At 35.2% G+C, this 26,415-nt stretch overlaps 1 protein-coding gene across 2 annotated transcripts in view; it reads right to left on the reverse strand.

Moving 5' to 3' along the window:
- Nucleotides 1–26,415, reverse strand: part of LOC145318873 (uncharacterized) — a 45,163-nt gene that overhangs the window by 15,265 nt on the left and 3,483 nt on the right. For both annotated transcript variants that reach the window (XM_080160537.1, XM_080160536.1), the window contains exons 4-13: nt 14,190–14,239; nt 13,392–13,443; nt 12,919–13,005; nt 3,927–4,012; nt 2,629–2,671; nt 2,360–2,390; nt 1,957–1,989; nt 1,251–1,320; nt 457–532; nt 29–115 (exon numbers count right to left, since the gene is read on the reverse strand). In XM_080160537.1, coding sequence (XP_080016663.1) covers nt 29–115; nt 457–532; nt 1,251–1,320; nt 1,957–1,989; nt 2,360–2,390; nt 2,629–2,671; nt 3,927–4,012; nt 12,919–13,005; nt 13,392–13,443; nt 14,190–14,239 — 615 coding nt within the window. The remainder of the gene's footprint in view (nt 1–28; nt 116–456; nt 533–1,250; nt 1,321–1,956; nt 1,990–2,359; nt 2,391–2,628; nt 2,672–3,926; nt 4,013–12,918; nt 13,006–13,391; nt 13,444–14,189; nt 14,240–26,415) is intronic.

Genomic DNA, 26,415 nt, shown 5'->3' on the forward strand with positions numbered 1-26,415 from the left:
AATAGTAGGATAGTGTCTGTGTTTCTACCTGTAAGATGAAGGATAATAGGGTGTGGTGGATGTAGAAACAGGTCTGGGATAATATGGGGTTGTACTCCAAACAGGATAGAAGGTACTAAAATGTATCAAAATGTTTTTAATCTAAGCGAAGTGTTTAGACTTCGCTTATTAACCTATAGTTGCTGCAATAGAAACTTTTTTTGAAAATTGATTGGTCCTAATTTATTTTACAAAGTTTTGTCTTGGTCAATTTTAAGATATGTGTGAGAACTGAAGGGCTATGCAGCCGCGCTTTAGTAGCCTGTAAGCCTCAGGGAAAACAAACTTTTCCAATTAAAAAAAACAGCTGGAAGTCTAAACCTTAACCAAATATGTCGATCTTTCAAAGCACCAAAACAGGTTTAAATTTAGGACTTATTCGCGGCTGCCAAGCCCTGGATATTGCCACATTGATACCTGGTCGTGAATTTGGAAAACAAGTTTCTGGAACACTGGGATTCTCGTATTTGATCAGGAGTCTCATAACAACGTCCTAAAACAAAATTATTCAATTTCAGAGCAGACGGCTGCGGTTCAAGTTATAATGAAAGAAAGGATGATAAAACTTGAATTTTAAAATCTATAGATTGCCGCTAAAATGATCTAAGAATGTGTCGTCTCCTCTGTCAAATAATATGCTAGTATTTAGACTACAGGACTGGGTTGTTTGATTTTTTTCATTTGACACATCCCCCCCCCCCCCCTCCTTAAAAAAGTATCTCTGGGGAACTTCACTTTCAGAGGAAAGGGGGGGGGGGATACTTAAAATACACCTCCCAAACTAGACAAAGGGCTTCGCACGACTATGGCTTCATGCAACTACACCCTCTCGAAAGAATCCTAAGTACACACCTGTTTTCAAATAAAATGTACATGAATTACACAAGGTATATCTAAATATATTATGCTGTTTGATCTCGGTTATAAATTTTTATGTGTTATTCATCTTTCCATAGTTTCGTCATGGAATTTTTTTGCTCGGCATAAAATAGATATTAGCAAATATTCTTACATCATACATTTGTAACTCTACAACATAAGAAATCTGTCTAAATTCTAATTTATATGTCTGTCTTAATGTAGAGATTGATATTTTTTATGAAACTTCCCCTCACATCTACTCTTTATGTAATTTTTTTATGTCAAAAATACCCTTTTAAGAATACCTTTGTCATTTGCACGAATGCTGCGGTAAATTGATATTTCCTTACCTACATGAAAAAAGTCGACTTCATTTAGATTTTGAATGTTGGTTCTGTAAATAGTCAAATCAGCTACATCCTATAACAATTAAAATGTTGCCAAACAATCTTATGATATATTCAGTACCTAAGTAATAAGTAATGTTTGAATGACATTTGTTGAACGGATAGCATATTATAATGTATATTTCAGGGTTCGGCAGCCGCTGCCACATTCAGCCTAATAGCTAACATTATCCACCAAATAAGACCCAGTTCTAGCCTCTTCAAACTGCTAGCAGGCACTCTAAGCCGCAGCCTCACCTGCAGCCGCCAAACTTGAAATCAGCTGCATCCATTTGGCTGAGAAGTAGCATTGACTTATTTCACTTTGTATTCACAAATAAGACAGAAAAATAAAATAAAAAAAAAACAAAAGACGATGGTATTTGGCTCATCTATGACCTGTATAAAACACATTGGATTCAACATAAAATTTTATCGCGCCGTGGATATAACATTTGCATAATTTTTAAAACAATTATATATAGGTTAAATAATCAGTAAAAAAATGGGATAATCCTATCATTACCGACAGACTGACAGAAGTGCAGAGGGTCACTAAATGTTGTATGGTAGCTTTGATACGTGTGATTATATGCCTATATGTCTATATGTCTGGACATACTGACATACAAGTCTAAGTTTTATACTATTTGTAAGTAAAAATAGTTACCTGGAAATTTAATAGATCTACTCTTCTTTCAACCTTATAAAAAATACATAAATAAATATTCTTAAAGGTTTTTAAATTTAAACTGTATAGCCTCAAAAGGTCGTTGTATTTGTCTGTTTATATGTTTTATTCAATCCTTCTGTTAAGAAGAGAAGCCGCTCTAAAAGTTCAAATGTTCATCAGTAAGTCCGTATATCTGAACAATGTATTTTTGAGGAAATATGAATTTTTGGCTAATATTGCAGACATCTTTTGATAAATATTCCTTTAATAATTGGTATCCAGTCTTTAATTGTCTGTCGGTCTAAATGATTGTAAATATACAGTGTTTTTTTTTCTCAAAATGTTTGTTTGTGCTCACTAACAGTTAAAGGGATTTTTCTCATTAATGGAAATGTAATACCTGAAGATTTTCTAATACAACATTTGATTGTCTGTTAACAAAAAATACTTTTATTAAAAATAAGGCCAGTAAATAACTAAGATATCCAGCTCATTCTATACAGGTAGTATATTATAGATAGATAGACGCAAAGTAATAATCACTTAATTAATTAAGCTGGTATAATTTTCCTTAGAAACTCAAAATTGAAAATCAATTTAAAGGATAATTTATTGAAATTAAATAATGGAGGAAAACTCATTTATTATTTTAATGAAAAGTATGATTTCCTTTGGCTTCTAAAAAATATTCTTAAATCAGCCTCATTATAACCTGAAAAAATAAGAAATAAAAAATTACTAGATATTTCTAGTAAATGTACTATCTAAATAATTTCTCTTATACCATTAAATGTATAAATTATAGAACTTCCAAAGCGTTTGATATTCAATAACAAAAACAATGCTTCCCTTAAAGATGCAAACCCATCGCTTAAGACAGTATATAGCTGAAAACTTTAGTTTTAAAGCCATGTTAAGAAAGTTATTTTACATTAAAATCATAAGAATATGTTCATGTCAGAAGTCTTTCAAATCCTTCTATTCACAATAGCATGTAAGTTACATGTGACACCATGGAAACTGTTCCAATTTTGTATAACTTTTGCGGAACATGTTCCAGTTACGTCATATTTTTCTTTCCCGAAAAAGAGAAGGGGGGAAGAAAATCTCTTCAAAAGAGATGGGGAAAACCCCCTTTTCTCCCATCTCTTTTTTCTTCCCCCCTTCCCTTTTTTTTCTTTCCCCCTTCCCTTTTTCGGGAAAGAAAAATATGACGTAACTGGAACATGTTCCGCAAAAGTTATACAAAATTGGGACAGTTTCCATGGTGTCTTACATGTTGTTGATTTTAAGTTTTTTGGTTTAAAATTTGATAATCGAGTGGCAACCAAATTCTTACATGAAGATGGAATAACAACAGTTAGAAGATTATTTACATTAGTAAAAACAATTATATTTACCTGAAGAGATGGAATACTACCAGTAGGAAGATTATTTACATTAGTAAAACCAATTATATTTACCTGAAGATGGAATAATACCAGAAAGAAGAAGATTATTTACATTAGTAAAAATAATTATATTTATCTGAAGATGGAATAATACCAGTAAGAAGAAGATTATTTACATAAGTAAAAACAATTATATTTACATAAAGATGGAATAATACAAGTAAGAAGAAGATTATTTACATTAGTAAAAAAATTATATTTACCTGAAGATGGAATACTACCAGTGAGAAGAAGATTATTTACATTAGTAAAAACAATTATATTTACCTGAAGATGGAATAATACCAGTAAGAAGAAGATTATTTACATTAAAAAAAACAGTTATATTTACCTGAAGATGGAATAATACCAGTAAGAAGAAGATTTTTTACATTAGTAAAAAAGATTAATTTACCTGAAGATGGAATAATACCAGTAAGAAGAAGGTTATTTACATTAGTAAAAACAATTATATTTACATTAAATTATACCAGTAAGAAGAAGATTATTTACATTAGTAAAAAAAATAATATTTACCTGAAGATGGAATACTACCAGTGAGAAGAAGATTATTTACATCAGTAAAAACTATTCTGGACACTTGAGGTGAAACAGATTCAAACCTTAAAAAAAGTTTAGGAATTTTCCTTTGTCAATTAAAATCAAAATATTTTAGAACTTAATTTACATTTTCTCATTCAATGTTGATGTGAATCAATATTTTTTAAAAGATCGAGAGCTAATATTGATTGATTTTTGTAGAGCTTAGGTTAGGTTAGATGATTGTCCTTCAGGGTTAGTTCCTCCCGAAGGGGCTAGAAATAGAGGAAAAGCTACTGTGTAAATATGACAAAACCCGCAACTTCATTTCCTTCACATGACCCGAATAGTATGTTCAATTTGAATATTAATTATTACCGTGCTCGGACTTTTATTATCTCCTATCTGCTCACTTTAGTGAGAGAAAACGATTTATAAGTAACTTAATTTATTGAAAAGAAAATTCTCTAATTCATCATCATCAGACGCATCTCTCTTTTTGACTGTGAAGGCCAGAGAATACGGACACCTTGTTCCTCCATGAATTCCTGCTGTCTTTGGCAAGTTTCTCTGCTTCTCCCCATGTTAATTCCAAATTAAAGAGGTCCTTTTCAGTGCTCCGCCTCCAGGTCATTTTTGGTTATCCCCGATTACGTTTACCAGTGGTGGGGTTCCATTTTAAGCACTTTTTTGGAAACCTATTTTGTTCCATTCTGAGCATATGTCCTGCTTCAATACTATTGCACTTGGTCTTAGCATACAGCTCAAGGTTTGATATTTTGTTTGGCCAGAATATTTTGCAAATTCTTCTTAGGCAGCTTTTGTGAAATGCATTAAGTTGATTTGTTTCAGTTTTCACAGTTCTCCAGCATTCCGCTCCATAGAGAAGAACTGATTTCACATTACTGTTGTAAAGTCTGATTTTTGTTTTCAGAGCAAGTTTCTTTGAATTCCAAACGTTGTGTAGACTGTTGAAAGCAACCCTAGCCTTATCAATCCTGGTTTTAATATCAGCTTTTGAGCCATTTTCACTGCTGATAACACTCCCCAGATAGGTGAATTTGTTGCTTTGTTTCAATTGTTCACCATTTATTGTTATAGTTTGATCAGGGTTTGTAGGTATATTCATAATTTCAGTCTTCTTGACTTTAACAAAGAGCCCGACTTGTCCTGCATATTTGACTAGTCTATCTGTCTTAGCTTGTAGATGTTTAATTGTTTCTGAAATCAGTGCCAGGTCATCAGCAAAGTCCAGATCTTCTAGGTGTCCTAGTATGCCCAGCTGGAGACCACGTTTTTTGTCCTCTGTGGTTTTCTTCATCACCCAGTCAATGACCAATATAAATAGAATAGGTGATAAAATGCATCCCTGTCTAACTCCAGTGCCTATTTTAAAGAAATCAGATGTCTTATTGTTTCCAACTGAAACACAGGCTTGGAAGTTGTCATAAAATTTAGTTATCATAATTATCATCTTTTTTGGTAAACCATAACTTCTTAGTATTTTCCAGAGTGTTTGACTGTGTATGGAGTCAAAGGCCTTAGAGAAATCAACAAAATTTACGTGAAGTGGCTTGTTAAATTCAACACATTGTTCAATAACTGTCCTAAGGGTGAAAATTTGGTCAACATAGCCCCTTCCAGCATGGAATCCAGCTTGTTCTTCTCTCAGTTTATTGTCAATTTTCTCATCAATTCTGTTTAAAATAACTTTACATAGGACCTTGCTTGGGATAGAAAGCAGATGAACTGAAAATAGTTGCCAAAAGTGTACGCAGTTTCCTGAGTGTTTCCTCATCCTAGCTCAATATTTACTACTAGCTAAAAAGCTTCAAACCTCAAAAAAAAATCAAAATTCAAAAAATTCAAATTTATAATGTATAAATCGTTTATACATTCAAATTTTGATTTTTTTAAGGGAAGTTTGAAGATTTGTAGCTAGTAGTAATTATTGAGCTAGGATGAGGAAACACCCAGGAAACTGCGTACACATTCGCAACTATTTTCAGTTCATCTAGAAAGCAGCATAATTCCTCTCCAATTATCACAATTGTTTAAATCTCCCTTCTTAGGTAATTTTATGATTATACCTTTAGACCAGTCCGTTGGTATCTTTTCTTGCCTCCAAATTTTATCAAAAATATCAGTTAAGAGTCCTAGCAGAAAGATCTATGTCTGCCTTAAGCATTTCGGCAGTTATCAAGTCAGGTCCTGGTGCTTTGTCATTCTTTAGGCTATGTATAGCAGCTTTAACTTCTTGAATAGTTGGTGGTCTTATATCTATGTCTATTTCATGTCCTGGTTCTGGTTCAGCAGTAATTTCTGGTTCAGGTCTGTTCAACACTTCTTCAAAATGTGATTTCCACCTTTCAGCAATTTCTTTTTCTGTAGTGAGTAATTTACCATCTTTAGCCTTGATAGTTTCACCACTCTTTTTGCTATATTTGCCACTTAATTGCTTGGTTATGTTGTATACTGTTTTCATGTTACCAAAGTCAGCTGCTCTCTGGGCCTTTTCAGCCAGATTGTCAATGTAATCTCTCTTGTCTTTCCTTGTGCACTTTTTGACTTCTTTGTCTTTAGCAGTATATTCAGCTTTTAAATTGCTCATGTCAGCCAAACGTTGAGCATTATGGATTTTGTTTTTGAGCTTCTTTCTCTCTTCTATTTTGATCCATGTTTCTTCAGAGATCCAGTCCTTTTTCTCTGGTTTCTTGTGTCCTAGGATTTCCTTAGCAGTAGATTGAAAGTTTTCTTTAATTGAAGTCTCGTCATTTAGGTCCTCTAAGACTTGAAATCTATTTCTGAGTTTTTAGACAAATTCATTCTTTATCACAGGGTCCTTTAATCTTGAAGAATCATGTTGTCTACCAATCTCACTCTTTTTATCATGGCCAGTACGCTTCAGCTTTAATTTAATCTTACTGACAACTAGTTCATGGTCACTAAATATGTCGGCTCCTCTATAGCTCCTACAGTCTTGCATTGATTTGACCCATTTTCTATTGATCATAATGTGGTCAATCATGTTTCTTGTTTGTCCATCAGGTGTTGTCCAGGTATATTTGTGAATGTTTTTGTGTTGGAATAATGTACCTCCTACAACCATATCATTATTTAAACAGAATTCAAGTAAAAGTTCTCCATTTTCATTTCTTGTACCTATGCCAAAGTGTCCCATTGCATTCTCCAGTCCTGTCAGTTCCTACTTTAGCATTCATATCTCCAAGAACTAGGCACATGTCATGTTTGGGTACTGAGTTTCTGATTGATTGCAGTTGATCATAAAACTCTTGTTTTACTTCTTCATCTTTGTCATTTGTTGGGGCATAGCATTGGATAATGGTCAACTTGCAGTGCCTTGATTGGAATCTAGCCTTAATTATTCTGTCTGATATAGGTTTCCAGTCTATTAGTGAATTGACATGTCGTTTTTGAATAATTATAGCAACACCATACATATGTTGGCTTTCATGACCAGAATAAAGTATTAGGTGGCCATCTTTGGTTGTAGTTTGTCCTTGTCCTGTCCATCTACATTCTGCAATCCCAAGTATTCCAATATTGTAACTTGTCATTTCTTTAACTACTTGGGCTGTTTTAGTTGACTCATACATTGTTCTAACATTCCAGGTTCCTATCTTACAGCTTTGCTTAGAACTTATTGGTCCTGTCATCAAGTTGATAGCTTCCTTTCGGATTTCACCATCATCTTTCATATTCCAGTAAACTGAGCATCAGTTCCAACGGTTCTTGTTTCATGCACACCTCTGGCTGTGTGAAAGACATTAGTGTTTGAGGTTCTGTGGGTGTTTTCTTGAACTTTTTTGTTTTATAGGTAGGATAGTTAGTCCTACGCAAACCTTCCATATCCCTGGAAGGATGGGTGACTGGTAAGGGGAGGGACGTCAATATCCCCCAGTACTTCAAGAAGTACCTCCTGCCCTGAATTCTCTAATTAGATTTTCCTAATTAATAGAAGCAATTTTTTCACGCCTCTTGAAACACACACAAACTTTTATTTATCTAATTTTGTAATCACATGACTTTTCACGAAAACAAATAAAATACTATTCTTTACACACATACATTTAAGTTTAAACAAAGACACTTAAACACACACTATCTTATAAACTTTCTATAAAGATCCAAAATAGAATAATGATTTATCTTAGAGGAAATGGTAAATTAACAAAGGTTTGTTATATCAATCCTTCTACAAATAAAAAATAATGACAACATTAGGCGTGTCTCTAAACCAAGTTTTTCAAAACTGTCATAAGTCCCAACTGTGCATATTGATGCATTGCCCGTGTTTTGGGCCAAGGCATACCACCATACATTACTTATCAAGGTCAAGCACTTTACAAAGCACCTGTAGAAACTTAGTGATTTTTGTTAAAAAGCTTTGTTTGGGCCAATACTTATAATTAGCACATACCCGACAACAAGCCGATATATGTGCTTCATTTTATGCCACAGTCCCGTGTTAAAAAGTCTGTATAGACTATTCAATAAAAACTTTTGAAATTGATTTACATATAAATTTCAAAAATGTTTCATACTAAAGATTACTAATAAAGTTTCATAGAATTGCATAGCAAAATTTTAGAACCAGATATTTCAAGGTTTTGTTTTTAAACAAAAAAAAAACGTGTGGTAGGTACCAATCTACTGTACAAGTCTTTATGTCAGTCAATCTGCTCTTATGACTAAAATATAATTAAAGAAAACAAAAACCCTTTCTAGATACTTAAAAACCTAGTGATACAATGGCTTGTGCTACATTAAAATAAAAGATTTCAAATCTATAGATCAGCTACACTCCAAAGTGTGACAAAATAGTTAGTACTAATATTTTCTTTTTAATACTAAAAAATTGGTTTAATGGTTATTAGTAGGGAGACAAAGTGTCTCAAAAATCAGCCATGTGACGTCACAAAAATAAGGGGGATGAGGGGAGAAGTGGAAAATAAAACCCCTAAAAACGAGTTGGATAATCTCTAATTTTTATAACGTCACGTGGATGATTTTTTAAGACACTTTGTCCCCCTACTCATATATACTCCAACTTTTAAAGTAACTGTTGACTGTTTTTGATATTTTAATATTTTTTCTTTAAATCTGAACTAATCTACCACTAGATGCTGTGATCCTTGTATAAAAATGCATATTAGTATAGTCATAATATCAAAATCATGATTGTCATTGAATACTATTTTTTGACTATAAAAGGAATATTTTTTTCACATCATATATTCGCAGCTATCCTTTAATCCATCTATTTATTTGATTCTTTAAAATGAATTTTGGGAGATCTTTTTAGTAAATATTTTTTTGTTGTTGCATACCTTGGTTAAAAACCTTTTCAGTCATTGTTGTACATATATAACAGTCAATTGTGTTATTTAAATGATAGAATGTCCTTAAAAGGTCACATAATTACAGAAATTAACCATTCAAATGGGATGTCGACAGAATGCCTCTAGTTTCTTAATGCTGGGCAGGGATAAGGGATAGGAAACCTGGCCATAAATTAAGTCCCAGCTTAGTTTTGAAAGGGATAATGCAACTTTTATCATTTCCTAATTAAATGAAGTCATTGGTGGACGGCTCCTATTAGCTACCGCCCAAAACCAAGTTTTTGGTAATTTGGGCTTGTTTTGTACCAACCAATAGACAACTGGTGGATGCCAATATAAAAAACGGGGCAAAGTGCGCATAGAAAAATTTCAAAACAAAAAAATAAATTTCTGCTTCTAAAATAAAAATGATAAACATAAACAAGTGATGTTTGATCACAACAGCTTATTTTCAAATCGGCTTAGAGTTACAAAATCAGAAAAGGAACCTATAGAAAAAAAAGGAGGAATTATTTTTTGAAATGTAAAAAGCTAAAAATTTTAATTTTGTAGCTTATAAAGAAACTGTTGTATTTAGTCCATTCTAAAATTTCAGAAATGATAACCCACCTGAAATGAATACGAACACAAAATTAGTTCTATATGTAAATAAATGTGTACTTTTTAATATCATTTTTATTAAATTTGCCATAATTTATTACACAATTATTTGAGTATTTCTGTTTATTTTAAACATAAAATTAAGTTTTTGAAGAAAAAAAATTAATTATGTCTAATCTTGGCATGGAACAGTTAATTGATAGAATGTAACAGGTGTACTTATTCAATTATTCTTGATTTATTTATTTTTGACTTTGAATTTATTTATTTTTATTTATTTTTGACTTTGAATTTTAGTATTTTTAACCCTTTACAGTCGGGCCCCTAGCCGCACCTTAATCGGTCGGGGGGGGGGGGGCGTTCAACGCCCCCCCTTATTATCTCAGTTCCTATTAGAGCTAGAGGGCTAAATTTTTTTGTGCAAGTCCCTTGTTTGATAATGAATTTCCGACCTTTTATAAGTCTAAGTCAATTTTCGCTTCCTTCACCCATTTATTTAACAACCTTTGTTTTTAGGTCTTTTTTTACTTAAAAATTTCAAACGGCTGTAATTTTCTTATTTTTGAAGCTAGAAGAAAAATTTTTTTCCAGAAAATGTTTAACTTTATGTAAATTTTACATTTGAAATATCAAAATATAAATTTCAGCGGCTGCAGCTGTACTTGGCAGCTGCCAGCCGCCGCAGTCGGCGGTCGGCGGGAAAACGGCGGCGGATCTTCATGAAATTTTAATACGTTATGTAGACATGTCAGAAAAGCTTAAGTTTAAAATTTGAAGTCTCTAAGTCAAAAATTGCGGCCACAGGAGACTTTTAAAGATTTCTGGAGACCTGGAGGACCAGGACCTGCAGGATTATACCTGGAACCTGAAAGTGACTTGAACACCTGTATTTCATATAAGGATGTACTACTAAAGGATTTTTTAGTATTTTGGTATGATAAAATGCTTTGTTTTAGTCAAAAAAATATTTTTGCTCTTTACCTGGATGACCCTGCCAGGTTTGCTGGCATCCTGTGCCCGCCAGGATGGAGATATTCAAAAAATTCCAACTCTCAGTTGTGTGTCATACCCATACTTAAAAAGTCAAGCAGTTTGGGCTCTTTATCTTTCACACACAAAAAATGAGATAGAAAAAACCGGATGGGGGGGCGTTCAACGCCCCCCCCCCCCCCGACCGTTAAGGGTTAAATTCCATTTTACTCATAAATAAGATGCAAACAAATCTGTTTCAGGCCAATCCAATTAACAATAAACTGTCTAAAAAATTTAAATTAATACAGTAAACAATATGAATTTTTTGAAATTAAAGCCATTGACATATTGGTTCTATAAAAAGTTCTATTTTTACTTTAGACTAGCTACCTGAATTTGATTCTATACTTTATAGTCTTAACGCTTATTTAGTTATATTATAAGAGTTGATAGCGAACTAATGCACCATCCCTTAACAGGTTTTTTAGGCCTAGGCTTGAAATAGGCCTGAAATAATATTTGATTCTATACTTTATAATCTTAACGCTTATTTAGTTATATTATTAGAGTTGATAGTGAACTAATGCACCATCCCTTAACAGGTTTTTTAGGCCTAGGCTTGAAATAGGCCTGAAATAATATTTTCCTACGTTTCCCATTCCTCATCCCTGATGCTGGGATAGTGTATTATAAAGTTGATCAGACGAGGCGCATACTCAGGTTTAAGAGCAGGGAGATCTTTTGAATAGCTGAAAAGATTTACTTATATCAAATATTATAATGAGGATGGAAAGAAGGTATCTCAACTTAAATTTTGGCAATGAACTTTGTCTTTATGTAGACCCTCTTTTTTCCGTCAAAGGTAAATACCCTCCTCGATCCTGCACGCTCTAACAAGCGAATTCCCAATAGACTAGGGCGCAGTTACTATTGTACTATAAAACACATAATAGTGACTGTCATTTTACACGTATTTACATTTCAATAGAAGAATATTTTTCTGGGAAGTCTGAAGGTCATACAGAAAAATAGATACTAGAGGTTGTTGTATTATTATTTTTAAGATCTTTAAACTGAAAAACCATACAATCCAACAAGATATCCCAACTTTTACTGGTCGCCTACCCACATACATCCAACTAATTTAGATTAATATACAATAGGTTTTTGTTTTTTAATTTTGCCAAAATAGAATTTTAGAAGAAATAATGCTCTCTGTTGTTTTGAAACTTTGCAAATATCTAAATTAAAAGAATGCAAACAATGCGTAGCATAGCCTTTCTATATTTAAGGCCTATAAATTTGTCATAGTTTGTCCTTGCAAAAGTTGAAATTGCAATGCAGTTGCTAATTATTATAGCTGTGTCACTGAATTAGATAACTATCTTTAGCAAAGTTACTCTAGCTCGTAGTCATTACACTAATGGGAAGGGGGATTTGATTTTCTCTGGTGTTATTGAAGACAGACAGCTGAAATTTTCAGTAAAGATCCCTATAACATATGCACATCTAGCAAAAAAATTGTTTTGTCCGTCCGTATTATGTTATGTTTCAAAGACATAACCTTATTTTTTTTATGTAGTTAATACTAAAACAATATTTTTAAGATGCCTTATCCTTCTGATTTCAATTTGATTCCATTGAAAATAGCTTTCTACTTCGTTTGAAAAGAAATGTGATGTAAATTCTATCTTAAATACTATTCAAAAGTGTTACATATAACATCAGAAACTTAAAGAAAAAAACCCGCTACATTTCTTTTTATAAAAGATTAAAACAAGGCAGTAAAATTCGTGATCAGGAAAACCTTCTGAAGCATTTAAATAAGACAACGATAAAAACCCCTTATATAAATTAACATTGTTAGTAATTATTATTAGTTAATCAAGATTAAATGATGATTTTAGAGTTAAGAATTTTCTGATAATACAAAATTAAATAATCTTCATGTAAGGTTTGATATTTACAGGACAATTCTAGCATTGGAATTTTTGTTACAGACACTCTTATAATAAAAATGCTCTGCTTTGATAAAAGAATTAAAAAATACTTACCTAAGAAAAAGATTATTGATGTTTCCAAAACAAATCTCAGAAAATATGTATCCTCTTCTATCTAGTATGTCCAAGTCTGCATCCAAGCTAAGATAGATAGATATATGTATATATTAGGATAGTTCGAATACATGCATCCACTTTTTTCTATAATTTCTATATCTATAGTTATAGTATTTTAAAATGGATAGCTAGATAGAATTCTAGTATTTCTATGAAAACCGCTAGACCTATATAAGTCTCATTTACAGTAAAGCCTTTTTTTGGACAGGGTTCCATCACCCTCCCAAGAAAAATGATCTCTGAAAAAAATATCCGCCCCCCGATATCTTTATAATGGAGTATCCCTATCATAAATTTCTAAGAGGCCTCTAGGAGCGTAGTCTGTAGTAAAAGAAAACATTTGGAAAAGACAGAGCACCAATTAAAAAGGCAAAAATACCAATATTTAATAAAATTAAATTTTTGTTTACCTTATTTTTTCAGTAGTACAATCAGTTATACAAAGCTTCTCTATATTTTGTGCTGAAAGTATCACATTATAATTATACATTCGAAATTAATCGATTGAGAAAATTTAGGTAAATATTTACAAACCAGTATGAAATTTGGCTCAAAAAAGAGAGTTGAATATAATAATAATTCTCACAATCAATTAAAAGTATAAATATCTAAGCTTAAACTCAGTAAACTTTATTTGTAAACTTTTTGGAACTTTCATTCTAACGATGTTTTGTTTAAAAATAGCTACATCTAAACAGTTAAACATTAAATGCGTTGCTTTAGTCAAGCTACGTCAAATTATTTAAATTTACAAAAGAGTCCAAAATCTACACAAAGATTATAGGGTGTTTTCTCACCTTGAAGAGCAACCCCCCAAAAATGATGCTGTACGTATTGGTGCAAAAAATTGGGACAAATTTCGAATTGTTTTGGCGTGTGACGTCATACCCCCATCTCTTTTCTAGGGGGTTTCTTTCCGCCTTCCCTTTTCTTTCCCCTCACTTGTGACGTAAATAAACAGCCCCCGTCAAATCAATTTAAAAATTGTCCCCATTTTTTGCACCAATACGTACAGCATCCAAAAAATACTTTTTATTAAAAAAAATTAAAAGAAAGAAGTTTGGCAGTTATCTAATTTATTAGGTTGTTTTATATTGAGTACTTGATAGCCCAGAAGAAGAAGAAATTTAATTTAAATAAGAGTGGATAATCAGTGCTCAGCAGGCTCTTTGAGGACAAGCACCGATATAGCAAAGTTCTTGACTTACCATTCAGCCTTTGTAGTTCTGGTAGTAGAAGATCTGACATTCTGTCCGTTCTAAAATAAGATATTAGCAAGAATACCTAGTGACAAGTCAGCCTGTCGATTATATGCTGATATGCCGTTATTCATTCCCTCAGACGTTCTTTACTATCTTTACCAGTGCAAGAAAAACACGTAAACTAATAATGATTTTGTACACACTCTGCATTATTACAGGAAAACAGTATTTAAATTCTTAAAAATTTATCAATATCGACAGCCGCGGTTAGCAGACGCAAAAACATTCGTATACAATACTACTTATAGGGGGTGGGAGAAATATATTCTTCACTTTAAATTTTAGTTTAAAAAGGATAAAGAATGTTTTTTTTTGTGGGGACGGGTCCTTTTTTAGTGGCGATTTCTCTTGAGATCGCGAAGATAACCTTTCCCAAAATAAATAGACCTTCCCTGGACCAAACGGAAGATTCGCTAAAAAGGAGAATCATATCGGTTCGGCGGTAAGCGATATCTTTTGCTACAGAAAATATCTACTACTTTATATAATAGGATGATATGCATCCTTATCCCGCTGCCTTAAAATGAGAAATTGCCGAGCCCCTGATAAAATAATGTCCTTCAATAAGCAAAGCTTTTTTTCTTTATTTTTTAGTATTATAGAAATATCAGGTAAATTTGTATTAAGAGGATTAGGAGATATCTTCTTTGAATCGTAGTTTTTCTAGAAGCTTTATAACTGTCTAAAGCTTAAGATCCGAATAACTACTATAATTATTGGGGGCTTCCATTTTAAGTAAGTTTCACATAGGTCCTGTTATGGTTTTTCATTTTCATGTTTATGTCTTATGATGGTTTTAAGCTATTTTCTAACATTTTTCTGCCCCTTTGCAGAGCTCTAGATGCTAGTAATATTTAGGAACATGGCTCTACAGCCGCAGTTTTTTTTGACAGATGCGTCATTCGCAGCTTATTTGACCATGCAGTCAACCGCATCGGCTACAAAATTACAGTCAAAGCTGCCAAAATAGTAGTTTAAGCTAAAATTTTTAATATCAAAAACTCCATGGTTCCACATTGGACCAGTTTTTATTAATCAGCATTCGCCTAATGGAATAGTAATAATTTTATTTTGTTTTCAGACTCTATCTTTACAATATTGTGTGTATATCCACGCTACTTTTACGTAACCGCTCTTGTTTTTACAGATGAAACTTTGAGAAGCCTATAACATGAAAAGAGAATAAGAAATATTAAAGTATATTTTCTTTTTAAACAGATATCCGTCTACCAAATAATTTACAAGGATGACATAAATTACAGATATCTGGCTACCAACTAAATAAAAATTACAGATATCTGGCTACCAACTAAATAAAAATTACAGATATCTTTCTACCAACTAAATAAAAATTACAGATATCTGTCTACCAACTAAATAAAAATTACAGATATCTGTCTACCAACTAAATAAAAATTACAGATATCTGTCTACTAACTAAATAAAAATTACAGATATCTTTCTACCAACTAAATAAAAATTACAGATATCTGTCTACCAACTAAATAAAAATTACAGATATCTGTCTACCAACTAAATAAAAATTACAGATATCTGTCTACCAACTAAATAAAAATTACAGATATCTGTCTACCAACTAAATAAAAATTACAGATATCTGTCTACCAACTAAATAAAAATTACAGATATCTGTCTACCAACTAAATAAAAATTACAGATATCTGTCTACCAACTAAATAAAAATTACAGATATCTGTCTACCAACTAAATAAAAATTACAGATATCTGTCTACCAACTAAATAAAAATTACAGATATATGTCTACCAACTAAATAAAAATTACAGATATCTGTCTACCAACTAAATAAAAATTACAGATATCTGTCTACCAACTAAATAAAAATTACAGATATCTGTCTACCAACTAAATAAAAATTACAGATATCTGTCTACCAACTAAATAAAAATTACAGATATCTGTCTACCAACTAAATAAAAATTACAGATATCTGTCTACCAACTAAATAAAAATTACAGATATCTGTCTACCAACTAAATAAAAAGGATGACATTAAGTAGCTCCTTAAAAGCGGAGCATTTCAAGTAGGTTATTAGAAAAATTCAAAATTGAACAATTGATATATAATACCGAATATTTCATACTATACAACTATTTATTATTATAGCTATCCGTTAATAGTACACTTAAAAATATCCTAATTATAGAAAAGTTTTGCTTTAAATAATTATTTGTATATGTTTCTTATTTACGTCAGACAAGAACAATCGTTAAGATTTGAATAAGTTATTTAGTATTATTATAGCGACTGTATAGTGTATTAGTATAATATGTCTGTCTATCTTCCTTTTTATTACATTCATACAAGATTCACAATTTAAAAGAAGAATCAGGAAAGAGGGGGTGTGGAGGAGGGGTGTGTTAAGCTTACATATCATGAACTGTGAGAAGAACAACCAAGCAGCCTAAATCTTATGTAAAAGCTGTGTTGTTCCCATTTCCCCTGTAGGACAAACAGACGGACGCATTGAAAGGCAGACGGAAAGTCAAAGTGAGTTGTAAACAGTGGCGTGCGAAGCACTTTGTCTAGGGGAGGGCATTTTGAAGATTTTGTAAAATTTTGCCCCCCCCCTAAATCAAAGTGCCCCGGGGGGGCACTTTGCTTTAGGGGGGGGCATTTTGATTATATATACTAATTTTAAATAAGGGCGTTTTAAGGGGTGGGATTATTTGATTATGGGCCTCCTAGTCCTTATCCCTTCTTCCCTATCCCTTCCCCCATCCCTATTTCCCATTTATATCCCCCACCTCTCCCCCCCCATCTCTTCTCCCCATCCCTTCTCCCCACCCTGCAATGACCGAAGGGAAGGGAGCTAGAAAGCATCTTCGAAAAAATAGTACAGAAGATAAATTAACCTTCCCCCCCCCCTCCACCACAAAACATTTTTAATGGGTGGAAGGGGATGTTATAAAATCTCATCAGGAAGGATGAATAACCCCATTAAGAAAAATTGGGGGGGGGGAGATAAAAACACTCATTTTGGAAATAATTTACCAAAAATTAACCTAATATGAAAAAATGATATTAAATATTTCTTTATTGTATGACAACAAGGATGACAACATCTTTAAGTAGCAAAGCACAAAAAATCATTAATAAGAATACAGACAAGTAGATTTAAAGAGCATCTGTTGAAATAAATATATATTTTAGGTAGAAAAAGTCCCAAATCCTTTTTCCTGTATGTTGTGTGATGACAGTCAAAGTAAATTACATACTGGATGATCGAAACAGCGAGAATTTTTTTTTTTTAATATTATAATCCACAAAAAAATTTATCGTACCATAAAAACCAAAGATATAATGAACTATGTAAAAAATAAAAAAAGATTACTTGTCCTTTCATTGTGATAAAAAGCAGAAACCATTTGGAAGGGCGCGAAGCGCAAATTTTTTTCTTCAAATATGCAGGGAGGGAGGGGTTTTTGGGTTATTTATTACACTAGTCCCCAATATTTTATAGCAGAAACCATTTGGAAGGGCGCGAAGCGCAAATTTTTTTCTTCAAATATGCAGGGAGGGAGGGGTTTTTGGGCTATTTATTACACTAGTCCCCAATATTTCATATAAAATTTTCTTATTTGTTGGCTCAACAACTTTGGGGAATTTAATGGAATTTTGATTGGTTGGTTAATTAAGTCGAGTTTCCATACATTTCATCCACTAATTGTAATCTATATAAGGGGTAATTTTGTGTATCATCAATAGGAATGTACAAAATTTCTTTGGTAAAAAGTTTATATTATACAAAATAAAATACTTCCAAAACCTGGTTTGTTATGTTCAGTGGAAAAAGATTATAACCTAATTTCTACACTAATTTAAAAATTTGGTAAGGTTAAAAGGAATAGCAACTGTCTGTTTGGCGCAAAGCGCCAAAATTTTTTTTTTTTTTTTGAGTATTTCTTGATCTTTTTTTTTGAAACTGGGATAGTTTTGCTTTTTGTAGGGTAGGGGGCAAAAAGGGGCATTTTTGTTGACCAGGGGGGGGCAAAATGGGGCATTTTTTAACATTTAGGGGGGGCAGGGGGGGGCGGTAGCTTGGGGGGGGGGCAGGGGGGGGGGCGTTTTGGTCGCTAGGGGGGGGGGGGCGATTGCCCCAAATGCCCCCTTCGGTTCGCACGCCACTGGTTGTAAAAGCTTTGCTAATAAATATTGAAAAGAAATTTTAAATTGTACTATGATCACGTTGACACGTGGCTCAATTGAAAAACTGATCTTCTTAATCTTTTATGGTATAGAAGAATAGATAAAATATATCTAGATGGTCCATCTGACTCCAAAATTCGTCAAACTTCAAAAGGATCCTATAGCAGACAAACATAAAGTGTTAATTTTGCATTCAATTAAAAAGCGACGAAATTTTCAAGGATATTATTTTTAGAAAGCTAAATTTATCCTAAGGAATTAAACTATTTATTGGTAAATTATCTCTTGATTATCTCAATTCATAGTAGCCAGTTCAAAAGTAACATTGTCTGTGATTATGGCAGTTTTAAAGGACAAGCTCAATTTATTCAGCTATAATTAAGGTTAACTATATTCTCTCTATAGTTCACATTGTCCGTGTTTCGGTACGCATGCCTTGCCGTACACGAAATCTTAATCTCCAAGCCCTCCGAATGACCAACATGTGAATGTTTACAAATGTGTATTTATTACCATGAAAACGGTGAATCTAAAACAAAAATATAAAGATTAATTACATAGCATTAATGGTTTATTATTTTTGTATATCGAGGTTGCGTGATTTCAATTTAATTAAAAATATAAAATTTCTAAAAAACTTTAAATTGGCACGAAACATATTAAATAGCATCAGAAATTGATAATTTTAGATTCAAATGATCAATAAAATTAAGGAAAATATTCGTATGTCAAAAGTTAGCAGTTAAATGGTCTATTTGTTGAAAAATTAATGTTTTAAATTTCTTCGTAAAAATATACCATACTACACTTATTATTAAGAATTAAGATAAATTCTTACCACATTATGATGTCAAACTAAGCAGGAAGGCTTATTTGAGATCTTCCACGGATTAGAGCGCATGTATATCCATCCAATACATTATTTTTATTCACGTAGCTCTTCACATGGGAATCAACAAGGAAAAAATGTGCGCGCCTTTGTTTGTTTACAAGCGAAGCGCGGAGATAGTTAGGAATGCCGCGTAACACACTCATTCTCTGGTGTAAGGAAAAGGGAATTAATGGGTTCGAACTTGCCAGGGAATACAAGAAAAATCATTCCAACACACACCCGTCTAGTCACTGGGAATCGAACACAATAACTCATCTTAACATCATGCGTGCAGACAGTGTCCACAAATCACAATCTCATAACGCATAAATTACAAGAGTTTAAAATGGCATGGCCATCAGGCCTAAAATTAATTATGGTAACTTACGAACACCACAATAACTCAAACCGACTCCACTACCACATAAGGATAGGAATAAGGAATGGGAAAAGCATTCAACATTCATGAAATGCACATTTACCACTCACACATCTCATTAATCATGGCCTCATAATCTCAATTAAAGTTAGAATTACAGACCATGTAATTGCGAATACATGAATTAATAATCAATAGTACCTAAACTTTGATTAGGTACCTACATAATAATAGGCAAATGATTTTTATATTAAAAATCGCATCAATAATTAAATAATCAACTCAAACTTTTAATCAAAAGAAAGAAAGATTAAATAATAACATTTTTTTCTACTAAATCTTTTTGCTAGAAAAGAAAAATAGAATTTTCATAAAAAACTTCTCAAAATTAAGCATTTTCTTCAGCGGAAAAATACTCGGGCTTACATTTAGACATTCTTAGATAAAATAGGTAAATCCTTAAATCTAACATGTTTAATAAAATAGATACTTAAATCTAAATAAAATATGACTGTGAAAAAATCATCAAACATCGGAAAATTAAAATCTCATAATTTTAAATCTTCGTGAATCAAAATTGCGTAAAATAAAATTGCAATTGAAATATGCAAATTAAATTACCAAAATAAAACAAAAGCTCAATTATAAGAAAAGAACTTCTCTAAATGCTGAGTTTGCAATTTCTCTCTGTTTTAAGAAGAAAGCAACTTGTACATATTCATACAGTCAAAATTAAGGCAATTTGGGGCCTCAGTTAGAATGAACCCCTCAAGATACAAACTAACCAATCTTTCAAATATTAATAATGCCATGTTCCAGCTATCCTGACGGACGTTATGTCTTTCCATCACAATTTTTTGATACTGCATAATTTCCGACAGGATTTCTGGCGCAGGGCTCCATCAACTGAAAATAAACATAATTAGTGATGTTTAAATCAAATCAAAAATTAAAAGAATCATGAATAATTCAAGAAACTTTAGAATCATCAATCAAAGCAATCAAAATAAAATTATCTTATGCTTTAGTTTTGCCGTTCTGTAGTATGTCTGGCCGAGGTAACAGAGCTAAGATACACTATAGAGCGGTCTTATTAAGCTTAAATCTTCGAACTCAAAGAATCTACTTAATTCAAGACGAAAAAAATCTGCATTTTTCTTTAGGTACATCGGTTAAAAGGTAAATAGAAATAATTTTAATATATATGTAATATTAAATTATCTATGTGATTATAATAAATCTTAAAGAAATATTTGTATGATGTAAAAAATTTCATTGTGTTACTTTTTATCATATCGAATTTCAATTAAACAAGGATAAAAATGTTCGTATTTGCGTAGGTACCTAGGAAAATTTCCGCGAAAAAAATCCCTGGTCCCGGAAAGACTTAAATCATTGAAAAAACTTGCGTAAACGTATAAATAACTTAAGTTTGCATTTCAAATGAAAAAATCTTGCGTTGATTTGAAAGTTTAAACGAAATTGAGTCGAAATTTGCGTTTTTTGTCTTTCGAAAAAAAATCTGATAAATCTACCGTAAAAATAAAATTCAAAGTTAAACAAGAACGATACTTATACTAAACTTTGGGTAGATTGATCTTGAGCAGACGTCTTGCGGAAGTCTCGTTACTCGTGGCGGCTGCGTCATCTGATAATTTGAACTTGCAAACTACGGTCCTCCCACCTGGGCGCACTTCTTCCACACGCCCCAATCTGAACTTCTTCATCAAATTTGTGCTATCGTCGATCAGCACCACGTCTCCCGGCTCGAGCAGCACCTTGTTGCTGCGCCACTTGACGGACTTGAGTAGCTCAGGCATGAGCTGCTCCTTGTACACCTGATGGAACTGACGGGTCAACTCCTCCAAGTTCTCCAGCCTCCTGGTGATGGGCTCTTTACAACCTGTCTCAAAGGTGCAGATTGCATCGTTGGTCCTGCCGCCTAACAGATCAGCAGGTGAAATTATTCTCCAGCAATTGACGTCATCTCCTTGGGTGGCATAGGTCAATGGCTTAGAATTCAAGACTTTTGCAGTCTCAGCACACAATACCAATAAATCATTGAAGGTTACAGTAGCACCAGCCAACTTCTTGTTCAACACACGCTTGACCAGCCCAACCTGCCTCTCCACAGTACCCACGAACGAGTGTGCTGCGGTGGGCACCAGATGCCATTCAAAATGCATTCGGGTATCCTTCAAAAGTTCATCCATAATTCGCTTGGCACCGGCCATATTGGTGCCTCTGTCTGTGGTAACCCTTCTAGGCATATTGTAAAACGCCTGAAGTTTTCTCAAGCCGACCAGCACGGCTTCAGTTGAATAATCAGTCAACACATCAACAAACACAGCCTGTGTAAATCTACAGGCCACAATCAACAACCAAACTTTGTACTTGGTCTTGGAACTCCTGGTACCAACGCCAGGCTTCGTAACTTCGATCGGCCCCGCAAGGTCCATATGCACCTCCTTGAAGGGCACAGAGGGCTCGACACGATCTGGCAGAATATTAGCAATTGCGGGACTCGAACGCTTGGCATATTCAATGGAACATGCAGCACAACTCTTGACCACTTTCATAGCCTCCATGCGGCCATGTGTGATCCATGCATACCTGCGGCTTTGCGCCAACGTCTTACGATGGCCTCCATGTCCCAATTCATCGTGGGACTGTTGAAGGATGAGCCGCGCCAGCCTGTTGTGGCGGCTGAGCAAGACAACACCTGGGCTGTCCTTCATAATCTTCCTGGGGCCTCCAGCAGCGGCCTCAAGAGCCTCATCTCCTCTCCCGGACATTTTCAATATTGTAAATGTCCTAAGAGGATAACATCCATCATGACCCACAATGGGCCAACAAACCTGGACCTTGTGATGATACGGTTGAAGGGAGTCAAATTTCCCTTCGGCGTCCATGGTCATCTCCTCCTCTTGGTTGAAGGAAGTCAAAAACAGGTCACAAACAGAATCCATGTATGTATTTGTGAAAGTATAGTTCTCATGATACTTAGAACTATCATTGTTGCTAACACCATCCTCATTTGCTGCAACGCCACGTTTCTTGATAAGCAGCGTTTTAAAGCAGTTGGCAGCCTTAAGAACTGCGGCCACAGTCCTCCTTGCCTGCCTGTAGGTCCTTCTTGCCAGAGACCTCCAAAAATCATTGTCCACTACCTGTGTGAACATTACCTTGAGCTTCGCCATCTTGGGATTTAGCTCGCTCTCGGGAATGGATGCATTTACCTCACCCGCCGTCTTAACGGGCCACTGGTCCTGTTCCAGGCGCAACCAGCTTGGACCTTCCTGGTATGTAGATCCAGGTTGTACATCCTCAATCGTACACAAACCACGCGTTGCCAGATCGGCAATGTTGTGCTGGGTTGGAACCCATCTCCAATCTTCAGGGCTCGTCAACTGTTGTATCTCGGAAACACGATGACTGTTAAAAACATTTAACATAACACTGTCACTGGATAGCTGAGCTAGGGCGCAGCTGCTATCACTAAAAAACACTTTGCCAGAAATATTGAAAGGTAGGGCTCTGGCAACAGTATCCACAATCCTTGCCAAAATTAGACAACTAAGCATTTCTAACCTTGGTATAGACTCAATCTTCACTGGTGCGACACGTGACTTGGCGCAACACAAAACTACATCATATCCTCCAGGAACTGGCCATCTCAGGTAGGTGATGGCTGCATAGGCCTGGTTAGATGCATCGCAGAAACCAACAAGCATTGGAAGTCCCAACGGCTTATCAGGAACCATCGAACGTCTAAACGACACATTTCCAAGTGCCGAACGGTCCTGGAGGCTGGACACGAGCTCCGACCTCAACTCTCCAGGTATAACATCATCCCAGTTGCATCCATGTATGCAAACTGAGCGTAGACAAAGCTTGGATTTAAGCAGCAATGGCGCTGCTAGACCCATTGGGTCATAAAGTTGTTGCACAATTCTCCAAACTTCACGTTTAGTTATCAACTCAGGTAGACTTCTCCAGAGGTCCTCCAGATCCAGATCCTCCAGTAACTTTCTACCCTTAATCTTCTCGCCGTGGTTGGCTCTGACAGGTAGGAACAACTTATCCTGTTTAGGGTCCCATACAAGGCCCAGAACTTTTACACTGTCAACATCATCTCCAGAATAAACAACAGATTTAAACTTGAAATTGCCAGGTGCAATCATATCCTCCAGCTCTTGGACCAGCTGGACAGCTTCAGGTTTGCTGTTATGACCGCTCAAACAGTCATCCACGTAAGTACAAGTCTCCAATTTGACCGATGGAGGATCTTGATACAAAATAAATTCGGAACTGAGTGGTTGCTGAACATCTCTCCACACATCCTGCTGGGCTACAACGTCACAACCTCTAATCTTCTCAGATCCATAAACATCTTGAACATCCTGCTGGGAACGTCCACCAAAAATACGACCAGTGAGTCTGAGGGCGGTCACGGCCATATCTCCAGCCAAGGCCTCACCAAAGTTGATGGTTTTGGTAAGGTAGACCTCTGGCTCTCCATCAACTGTATCAGCGAAAAAAACACGTTTCAGCTGAGAATCTTCATAGGTAGCTAATAATGAATTATAGAACTTCTGAATATCAGCCACGAATGCACACTTATAACTTCTGAACCGGATAAGATTGTGCATCAGAGTATATAATGGAACTGGGCCGTCCATCATAATACTATTGAGGCTTAGCCCCTTGCAGCAGAGGCTAGAATTGGCGCATATCCTCAAGGGCGTGGAAATAGACTCTTTATATGCGCAGACTAGGCTCGAATAATACACGGGCTTAGTATAAGCTAGGTCTTCTGGCGAAGCTTTCTGATACACTCCACGAGACACAGCTTCTTGAAACACTTGGCAGAAGGTGCTGTATTCACCTTTTTTAATCATTCTCTGCCGGTCACGTAAGCAGATCTTATAGGCCTGCTCTGAATTGTCAAATAACACACTTGGCGGCTGCTTGTAGGGATATGAAGCCGTCCAAACATGGTTCTCAAGATCTAATGTCAGACCTTCTTCAATCAGCTGCCGCTTACGCACATCCAAGGCGGACTGCCCGGCGGCTATGGCGGCGCAATGACGGCAGTTCTTACAACCGCTGCACATTGATGGCGGCTGTATTCCCAAACTCTCAGTACTCAGGAACTCCATCTTGCTGACCTCCAACTTCACAGCTTTACAGGCGACAGGATTAGCAACAGTCCTGCCATCTGCAGACACAACTAAATAGCCTGTACCAAATAAGCTTCTGTACAGTCTAGAATCACCAACCATTTTATCTGCACACGGGAACATAGCTGGTGTTAAATGGCCGATTAAAACATCAATCTTGCCGTCGACCATAGAAAAATTATCAGGCTTCATGTTGAAAATGTCGGTGGCGGCTGTAGAATCAATAGAACGCAACCCTTCTTCAGTACCAATGCTGGGCACTACCGCCGCCTCCAGAATATGTGAATTCCGGTTGCGGTCAACCAAACAAATCTTGACTGTAGGACATGCTTGGCTCTTTCCATCTGCCAGAGAAATAGTAGCTGTGCGACCAGTTGATGGCAACTCTAACTTCTTGGCAATACTTCTAGAAATCAACGTCAAATTTGCTCCACTGTCCCACATGGCATTGACGGTGACTTGACGTTTGTCAGCCGCCAACGCCGGGACCTGCTGCAACATCAGCATAAAATTGTTCTTGCTAAACAATTGTGATTCATACACTGCCGCAACTTGTCCACTAGCAACTGATTCATGTAATAATGAATTATGAGGCTGGTTGCAACTGTCAATGGTACAGCTGCCAAGCTTATCGGCTCTGGGACAATCGGCCACCCGATGCCCTTTTTGTAAGCAGAGCAAACAGGCGCCTATCTTCTTGATGAAGACTTTGCGTTCAGGAACAGACATATCCCTAAACTTGGAGCACTTAAACAACAGGTGATCAGAGTTACAACCTTCCGACGGGCAAGGCTGTTTCTTCTTGGTCTTAGCTGGAGACCCAGGTTTACCAACGGCTGTAGCTGCGGCCGCAGGATTACCTTTCTTCTTGGAGGGGGTGTCTACATCGATTGAACACCTCATCAAAATGGCGCCACGCTGCTCCTCTATAATCTTCAACAGCTTAGGAATATTTGGGGTATCCATCGAGCCCAACGCCAGGTTGAGCTTGTCCTGGAAATCACGTGGCAACTTTTTGGATAACATTTCCAAAAGAATAATGGTCAACCACTGGCTTGTGGTGACTTCCTCATCATCATCATCCTTAGTCAGCTGCTCGAGCTGGCTAACTGCACCACCAAACTCTGCTAAGACTGTCACAATCTGGTTGGAGTCCGACGGTTTAGGCTTCTTCTCCCATTGGTTGAAAAGGCAGAGCATCTGACGTGTTTTGGACTTAAAACGTGCGTCGAGGTAAGCCCATTGAGATTCATGTGATTGAATCTGAATTAACTGAAGTCTCAACTCTTTATTTTTGCAGACCTTTTCACTGCTCAACAATAACTGTAAATATGACGGGTCCTGTCCTACGGTAAGCTTTTTAAAATTGTCCTTGAAACTTACGTAGGCTGACTCTGAGCCGTCAAAGCTTGGAAGAAGACGTTCGTCGACACGATTCATATATCCTGGCGTGAACATAGAACCGGTGCCGAACTGTGGTGTGCCAAACGGCGACACAAATGGCGATGCTGTCGAAGCACCCGCCGTCGTTGTAGGCGGCTTCACAGGT

The sequence above is a fragment of the Acartia tonsa genome, chromosome 5 (genome assembly GCF_053477335.1).
Source record: "Acartia tonsa isolate MP-2025a chromosome 5, ASM5347733v1, whole genome shotgun sequence".
Taxonomy (NCBI): Eukaryota; Metazoa; Arthropoda; class Copepoda; order Calanoida; family Acartiidae; genus Acartia; species Acartia tonsa.